The 9,522-nt window shown below is 41.8% G+C and overlaps 1 protein-coding gene across 1 annotated transcript; it reads right to left on the reverse strand. All coding sequences in view use genetic code 11, as the record gives it.

Annotated features, from left to right (window-relative positions):
- Positions 1-1,859: 1,859 nt before the first annotated feature.
- Positions 1,860-6,288, reverse strand: EGR_10001 (hypothetical protein; the record flags this gene model as incomplete). The annotated part of the gene is made up of 11 exons (XM_024499250.1): positions 1,860-1,931; positions 2,053-2,259; positions 2,704-2,856; positions 3,152-3,324; positions 3,485-3,670; positions 3,999-4,135; positions 4,313-4,580; positions 4,675-5,003; positions 5,079-5,379; positions 5,471-5,852; positions 5,986-6,288. 11 exons carry the CDS (start codon positions 6,286-6,288, stop codon positions 1,860-1,862), a joined length of 2,511 nt encoding a protein of 836 aa, XP_024346337.1.
- Positions 6,289-9,522: the final 3,234 nt, after the last annotated feature.

Here is a 9,522-nt window from a genome sequence, read left to right on the forward strand (position 1 = left end):
CTACTATAAGCAGTCGCGGCTGAGCCGATCACATGACCCAGACTCTGACTTAGCTTCCTACAGTCGCCATAACTCTGCATTAAAGTCTGTGCCCACACGTCACCCCTTTGTGCTGACTCACCCGCCTTGAATGCAAAAACAAAAGACATCCTAGCAGAAGGCTTCACCCACTGGTTAATTGGCCGGCAGGCGTGGTAGGATCCGGGCCATTCGGGGCGTAGAAACCTTAAAATATTGTTTTCATCTTTCAAAACATTGTGCGTGGAAACTATTTGCTCAGGAGCTTCCATGACCCTTTCGTGCGGTGTAAGTATAAATGGTTTTAATACGCCAACGTCGGATCGCTGCGGCAGTAGCGAAACGCGATTGCTCCTTATCTAGAGTGAAGCATCTTTCAGGGGACGGTGAATCCTTGAGTGACTCGTCATGTGAATCAAGCATTTATATCACCTATGGGTGGTACACTTTTGCAGTTCCGACATTCATAAAACGGATAAACTTAAAATCAAGTAATGCGGAGCCTAATGCATTAGAATGACTCGTTTTTGTACATTGTAATGTGAAGGAACTGTCGCATGGATTCCATGACCAAACGAGTGTCATCAATTTTACAGCTGCTGTTTAAAAACACGACACCGCTCCTTTAAAGAATGGCTTCATTTCCGTCCATATTGACTAGAAAAGGAGCCAAAATGCATAACAAATTGCCAGCTAATGTAATTGGTCAAGGACACTGGCGAGGTCTTAATAGGAATACCCAAGACATGCGACAACAATGCAAAGGTTTCAATGTTGATATAGCAGATACACTTAGAGTGCGAGCTGCGCATAAGTAGCTATCGCCTAGAATTCCAGGATGATCACCATTTTCAAGCATTTTTATCAATTTGTATGGCCTTGCCCCCAAAGCGATTATTAGAGTATGTAGCGTGTGTCCCTACGTCACGCTGACCAATGAGGAGAACTCAACGAAAATGCAAATCTGTAAAACTTCTAGAATTTAACTTTTTTAGTGGAAACTTCTAAAAGGCTGAAGTGTGGATGTTTTGCTGAGGTATTGGATGGCTGCAGTTAGATAATTTTTAAAAGTTGTCCTCAACTACATGAAAGAACGTTATTAGCATGAACCATATACCAGGTCAAAAAACACCGGGAAACTGACATTATCCTCCACTTTTACTGACCTGAAGGGTGCAATTACATACGACATGTCATTTAAGCAAACGATCGTAGACACGCAGAATTTAAAATGTTGAAACACCAAAAAATTCGTTGATTAACATTCCGTCAAAGACCAGTAAAAACTGTGCTGAGCAGACCACCTTCCTGTAGGAGGGTCAGTTAAATGAGTGACGCGTCTTGTATAACAAATTAGTTGACCCTAGTTAAAACGCTGCTTAGCGGATCTCCGCTAGAGACGCATTCTTATTTCAAGCTACGCGCCCGTCGACAGGGTGGACGCCACATTGATCAGTTTGCAGATTTGAATTGCGCTAATGTATCGGGTGAAGACACTCACAATTTGGTGCTCCGACAAGTGGGCGCTTAATGTCGATTGTACACACATTCTTGGCATTTGAGGCTTCGTTTTGCCAAAATCTTATCTGCGATAGTGACCGCGTTCACTACTGTGCACCGCTATCATCTTGACTCTCATTTTAACCCACCAATTGATGTTGAATCAAAAAGAAGGAAAAGAATTTGCAGTTTACAATTGTGAGTGTCTATGCAGAACTACAGGGTCAGCAAAAATCAAGGAACAGTAGGTAATCACAGCACAAAGTGATGCAAAATTAATACAAATGAGCTGGGAAGACAGGAAGAGAGTAAGTAGTGGTCACTTCGCAATCCTGTCTGCATCATTTGTCCGCACCATCACCATTTAGTCGTGGTGCCGAGATTGTCTCACCGTCCACTCCGCAGTAGGTCACCTGTGGATATGAAAATAATTGAACAGACGAGCGAGCAGTCTTTCGCTAAGGCATCCCTCTCCGCGAGAAGCAAGCAGACACAATGAGAGGGCGAAAAGACCGCATACGAGTGACGACTCACTTTGTGGCTTAAGCGGTGAGGGCTCATCGTGTGCTGTGGAATGTCTAGTGCCTTCCGCAGATGGGAGCGGAATGTGTCAGTGCAGAAGCGACCCTTGCTGTCCACGCATTCCGCCATTATAGCCGAGGCCACCTTGGCTAATTGAGCTGAGGAGGCAGAGGAAGGGAAGAAAACGCACTTCCCAGTCTCTAGACTCTGCCCATGTTTCTAAATGCCCAGATACACCTTTCTCATCATACTCTAGCAGGATAAGTTCTCAAGTTATTAAGGAATAACACGAGCTTGCACTGTAACTAATGTCATCTTGGTAGCACCTTATTAAATAAAACTAGCTGGTTCAATGTTTGGAAGACTTGGTACTAAAAAATAAATTAGATAGGTGATAAGAAAACTTCAAGTAAAGAACCACATTTTCGTGTAAAAAATCCGCGCTTGAAAATTCCTTTCAACATTTTTCGAAGTTTTGAAGCCATTAAAATAGCAAATATTCAGTCTGATATAGAAGCTACGGGGGTAAGCCCTGAATAATCAAGGTGTGATGTCAACGACTAAATTATTCCCTACTTTAACATTTAAGACAAAAACATGTCATACTTAATAAATACGTAAAATACTGTGAAATTATTTTTGTTGATTTCTAAACAGAACCACCCTTGTGTCCTGGCACACGACACCTGTCTCAGCCGACTCCGTGGGACTCCGTTTAACCTCGTTTCCTTTGTTCCGAACTTTCGACACACCCTTGGCCTTATCAAAGAAAGTCGCCAACTCGGCGAACAGCTCTACCTCTCTGTCACTAAAAAACTATAAAGATACGGTAAGAGAGGTGAATTGTCCATTATCTTTTGCCAACTGACAAAACGCTTATTATGTTCCATTTAAGTTATGCTGTCATTCTCTTAAAGCTAGAAATGGCCCTAAATCTCATTCACACAATTACCCACTTTCGTGGCCAACCTGTTTTGTTTTTACTTCTGGGATGTTAAGTAGGTCTACCCTTGAAATAATTACTCACTAACAGACTGGAAGAAAACAAGAAGAAGGAGTTCAAATATAGCCCAAAAGACAGGGAAGGAGCTAAAATAAAGGGGGAGATCACCTTGCCAGGATTCGAAAATGAGTTGAAGGAAGCTGTGCGTTTGAGCATTTGGTCGCATCTGGCCAGCCTCTCCTGTAGTACGTGCTTTTCTTCACGATATCTGGCGGTAGAGCATTTCTGGCTCTCCAGCTGTCGCCTTAGCGAGACCTGCTGAAGGCTGAGTCGTTTGTTATCTATAGGGAAGCCAGAGGAAGTGGCTGATAAAGAAGGGGTTTAACAACACGCACGCTTCCATTGACCGGGAATGAGAGAAGATAGATACACTTGATCACTCAAACTAAGACGCGTCACAAAGTACTCCATTACAACAGGGAAACCCTGTAAACCGATCACCTTCTCTGGCATTGCGAAGATGCGCTTCCAGCTGGAGGAGATTATCATTGAGACTGGCAGTCTGGGCGCGCTGTTCTACTAGATGCGCCTCCTGAGTTGCTATCTGATCACCTAGTCGTGTGTTTTCTGCCTCCACAGAGGCAATTCTGTTGGTAAGCAGCGCTGCCGCCCTGGCCACATCTAGTACTATAAAAAGAGGTACTAACATATGTAATATAGTTCATCTGTGTATCGAAAGTTCAATTTCCCAAATACTAAAACAGTTGAGATAATTACAAAGAAGTAGATATTTCCGGTTTGGGTGCCCACACATTTGCCTGACAAAAGTGAAAGGGTAAGTAGATATCTTTCAGTGGAGGGTTATAAACTTCTTCACAATCACTGTCTATTCATCAGAACAAATCCCCACTACGAACAAAAAAGCTTTGGAGCCACACAATAAAGCTAATGTGCATGTTTGAAACTGAACATAGCATGTATTTTTAAAATGAATTACGACTGTGTTGTGCCTTACCTCGACGCTTTTGTGTGTGCTTAGACGGTGGAAGGTTTGATGGTTCCTCACTTTCACTATTGCGGACTTCCAAACAGTTGGAAAGGGGGATTCCAGCCACTCTGAGACTTTCGCTCAACATGGCCTCATCGGCTTCCCTAATTGCACAATATATACAGACCAAATTTATTAGTCTCCATTTCACGACTCCTGCCGGTATTTGCACGGCACATTTCGTTGAAATTAACAACATAAAGTAACCAGGTTAAAAGTACAAACACCTCAAAGTGGAGAATCAATGAAATTCTACTTCTTACTGCAATATGAGTCCCTACCTCTCCATCTCAAATCTGGTTAGTAAACTTTTCAACTCTGCAATCTCCAGGTTAGAATCTTCTCCTTGGCATTTCAAGTTGGTGCAACTGGAACGCATCTCGTCAACTGTGCAATTCAGCTGTTGATTTGTGGTCCTCAAGGCGACATTCTCCTCCTCCAAGTGCCGTATCCAATCGCATGACTTCTTTGCTTCCTTCTCGACTTGATCGAGCCTTCGCTCTAGCACCTCAATTGTTTGCTCACTTTCTTTTGCCTTGGCCTCAAGCACTGATAAGAACTTATCAATTAGTTATGAATGATGGTACAGGTAATTTAGGGATGCTACTACTCGAACAAGACGTCAGTGAATGAAGTAACTTACGGATATTTTGCTGAGCAGAGGCCCGAAGGGAAGCATCAAGCTCTACTATCTGCGCATGCATCGTCTCGAAACGCCTAGCTGAAGCAGCAATCCGCTCTCGTGCTACTTCCTGCTCCAAAGTGAGGTCACGCAGGTTGCGCTCCGAGGACGCCAGTGCACCACGACAGGCAATCAATTCTGCCTCTAATTGGTCTGCTTTTGCCCGCTCTCGGACAACTTTGACTTCCGTCTCCTCAACTCGTATTTGCATTGACTGACTAAAGCGGTCAAAGTGCTCGTGATCTGCTTCAAGTCGGTTGTTACGCTTTTTTAGGTCATCTATTTCTTGCCTGCCAAAGAAACAGATTCAAAAAGACAGACGGTATGCAAAGATAAGCATGAAGAGTACTTCTACTACTACCCACCCTTGCGACTCCAACTGGGCTTGTAGTTGAATTATTTTATGCTGCAAATGGTGGATGGTGTGAGCATCTGCCTGTGCCCTTGCTTCATCCCTTTTGGTAATGGCATCTATCGTTTCGGCGTGCGAGGCCTTCAAGTTTTCAATTTCTCTCTCCAGACAGTCTATTTTGGCTACGGTAGCTTCCTCATTCTCGGTGCAAAATTGGGCGCGTAGCTGCTCCGCTTGCTCGCGCAGTGTCTCTTCAAAAGCCATGGTTATCTGACGACTTTTCGCCTCTGCCTCCCGACGCCCCGCTACCTCGTCTGAAAGCCCAGTATAGCATAGTTTAGCGAACATTAAAATTCTAAGGTGAGAGTAAAAAGGGAAAAACAGACCTCTACTATGCGAACGCACCTTCAAGCTGGACAATACGCGATTCTCTGGTGAGTATTTCAGCAGTAAGATGGTGGATCTTGGCCTCCACCTCTGAGAGCTCCCGCTCACAGGCTCTGGCCTCGGAGGCGATCACTTCTCTGTCGACCAGACTGCGAGAGAGTAAGGCGGACTGGCGGCTGCGTGCCTTCTCTGAGGTGATCAAAGCACTTCTCAAACGCACTACCTCTGCTTCTGCTTCAGTGCACCAAGAGTCCCGTTGACGCACCGTTTCGCGAAGTTGCAACAGCTCTCTTTCTTGTGATGCATACTGCTGCCGAAGTAGCCAGAAGTCCCCTAATTTGGCGTCCTCTTTCACCTCCTCGTCTGATCCTACATCGCCATCTCCCCCTTTCGTCTTTATCTACAAAGGGATCCAAACGCAATCTGTTTCATTAACTGAACTTCTGCACAGATTCTAAATGCATTAAATTAAGTTAAAGTCGTTGATTTATGTGGGGCAGGAAATGACTGTTAACGTAATGGTAATAACTCACATTTGTGAGCTGAAGAAATTGTTCCGCAAAAGGAGCTTCAGATTCATTGACGATCCTTGCATTATTCGAGTTTGAGGAGAGGGATTTGAATCTCTCTTCGTCTTTCCCAGTATTCACCTCTGATTTGAAGAAGGGATTTACGTCATTCACAGGTAAAACTTCTATTTGCTGTGCTTGAAGGCATTTATTGTCTTGAGAGTTTGGCTCGACCACATCAGTCGAGTCTTCCTTATTTGACCCAAGGCCCGTGCCATATTTGTCGCGGCACAAAGACATTTCTGTTAAGTTAAAAATGACAGGCATCATAATGAGGCGAAAAAAGTGCCGTATGCATTAATAGGGAGAAAAATCAGATGACTCGGAGCATGCGCTTTGAAATGCAGTAAATGAGGCACATGATGTTAGAAACATATATTGACGTGAAAAAATTATAAAATTTTAAAAGGACTTATTACTTGCTTTTCAAAAAGTACAAAAGCGTTTAGCGTTGAAGCAAACAGGTTCCAATACGAAACTTACGAAGAATAAACAAAAATATTTATCACTTTTGGTTATAAAAGGCTTCCTAGTTGCAAATAGCTGCCACAAATAAAGATGCTTAACTCTATATACAAACAAAAATATAAAGTCATCACGTAACCACAATAATTCTACAGGAATCTATGAAACAAACACAGCAAGCTTATAGGTGCTATGGCAATATATTTCCGCGCTCCTCGAGAAAGACGCGCTTTTGGTCATAGTTATTAACAAATTACGTATACATTAACGGGGCTAAATTTTAACCCAGTGAAAAAGAATGTTGCATTTTAAATTGCACAAAATAGTTTATTTGCGTTGAAAAATTATTTTTGATAGAAATAATGCTGATTTTATTATTGAGGTCATAATTAATACTATGAAAATATTCAAAAAGAGCCAAGAATGGTAATATCAGGTGTTTTAGAGGTTACTTAAGTTGTTTTAAGTGATTGTAGAATATGGTAGTAATGAGTGAAGGTACAGAAGAGCTGAGGCTACTGCGATGGCCTTAAGACCATGTTTATGAGCAGAATTACAATGTGCAGAGGCTTAAGAGCCCTGGCAATTAAATTCAGGCTTAAGCAAGCCTCCGAGGCATTACAACTATATACCGCGACCCCTATATTTAATTCAGGTGTCTTGTTGATGTTGCATTTGCGAAACCCCATTTTATATTAGAAGAATTGCACTGTGATTTTGTGACACTTGTCTATGACCATCACATTTTACCTTGGTAACCCACTAGAATGTTAACCATTATTTTCCAGTGGTAGAAGTGACTTTCATTAATCATTTGTAGACAATAAACGAACTGAGGTACAATGCAATTGCCCTTGTCTCTCTCATTTTGATAATCTGATATGCTTAACATACCTTTTTTTCAACCTCCCAATAATATCAACTAAGTAATATTTAATCATTTGGCTTGAAAGGAAATTGTTAGTCGCTTGACTTTAAGTATACATGTAAATTCAAACGACTCCCCGGTAGTTGCGTAGTATTTTGGTTCACCCCTTAAATGTGTGTTGAACCACGCAGGTACTTCGGTCTCGAGAAGCCGTATCCCCTCCAGGTGGCATGGATTTTCGACCGTTAGTAGTCTTCAGACTAGGATTTCTGATTACCGAGAAGCAATCGCCGATGAGACAGATCGTAAAATTTATATTTCTAAAAGGGACGTCAATTTTATCATTTACTACTCCTCTAACACCATTTCAAAACATTTGGCTGCAAATTTTCTTATTGACACGATAAGCTCCAACTTTGGCGGCATCGTCAAGGTACATTTTTACTATTTATTTAAAATGTCTTTCTTGTGCAGAGATTTTCATCTCTCATAACTACTTGGTCAAATTGAACAAGCAGCAAAAGAAAAACTAACCCCTGATTTAAAAATAAACCCTTATTCAGCTTTAGATTATGAGATAGTCCTATCAAAGGCTGAGGAGTTTTAAGTTGAATATTTATTGTATTCCACAAATAAAGAGATGAGCTCAAAAATATCAGATAATTATACATAAATCGCCCAAAAAAGCAAATCTATTCAATTTGACCGTATTCTAGCTTTGGTGTTGTTACATCCAAATCCGGTCAATTATTTAAAGCATTAAAATCATCTCAGAAGCCGTATTATGTCCTAATAATGTGGTTTGTAGCATCTTATCAACTTACAAGATATTTGAAAGAGAGTATGTGTATATACAGAACGCTAAGCTATCATGATGGGGAGCAGAGTGAGGAGATTGAGATGCAACTCAACACTCCTCTTCCCTAGCTCCCCTCTTTGGAGCGACGTCCTTCCCACTCTCCGCAGTTACCCTTCTGCCTTAGTCATCGTTCGGCTTCCAACAAATTTACTCAACCGCAAAACAGGAATGAGGATGGCGATAATGATAACTCTTCACTATAATGATAATACTGCCTGGCGGTTTGTATGGTATCCCTGAATACCGAGTCCCTTACAGGGCAAAATGTATTTGAGGCGAATAGGCTTGAGGGAGTGCCAAAGTCTAAATGCTCTACAGTGCTAGAGAACATTTGGTAACACAAGAAAGACAAAAAACTTTCAGATATATGTCCTTCTCTGCTTTTGAACAATGTCCCAGACCCACCCCATCACTGTGTTTACCCTTTGGCTGCCACAAGTTATTCTGAAATTGTGAAGCCATCTCCAAGACAAAAAAATAACAAGATTGCTCGAGAAAATATTTGGAAACATTGATAAGGTTACGGTGCATAGAATGTAGGAACGGTTCCATTGCATCTGCTTGGGAACAGCACCACACTTGAGCGCTACAATAATTTTTTTTTAATAGAAAGCGTGCCTTAGAACAGGAACTTTTAATGAAACGCCTGGTTTGGATGAATTTCATAAAACTCTCTTTAGTATTATCAATCTTCAGTTCATAGCTGCCATGATTTAAAGGGAATTTAGCTCTATTATTAGATTCTTGAAACATAGGGAAGGTGCATGTCTCCATAAGTTCGAACTTTTACAAAATGCTGTAGACGGGCCCTTTAAAGCTCTTGCATGTGATTCAGCGCGACGCATATCTAAAACGTTTTCAAAAACAGGTGCTTTTTTAAAAAAAAGGTGCTCAGACGTTAGTGTAAAGAATGGATAAATAAAGTTGCGGGGGATGCCTGCAATTCCGACAAACGAACTTGTTCAGGTTTCTAAAGGTTTCCATTTTTTTGGTTGTTTTTGCAAACACCCCAAACAACTGCCAACCGTTTCGTTTCCCTGATTGGCTGAGACCGCGTCAGATGCATTTAAAGTGCTCTTAAAATAGCATTCGCTCAAAGTCAACTAGTCATTACAACCTCACGTGACTAGACCGACTTGGGAGACTTAAAAGCAGACGCAGACGTGGACTCTGATTCACAGGCACTCATCCACATTCTCCACCATCCATGACCGGGTTTGTTCATGCATGTTACACATCTGTGCTTACTTACCTCGAATGGCATATCTGTGTGAGGAAACACGACAAATGACCAAGAAATGATGAGCTT

This window comes from Echinococcus granulosus (assembly GCF_000524195.1).
Source record: "Echinococcus granulosus chromosome Unknown EG_S00182, whole genome shotgun sequence".
NCBI classification, from domain to species: Eukaryota; Metazoa; Platyhelminthes; class Cestoda; order Cyclophyllidea; family Taeniidae; genus Echinococcus; species Echinococcus granulosus.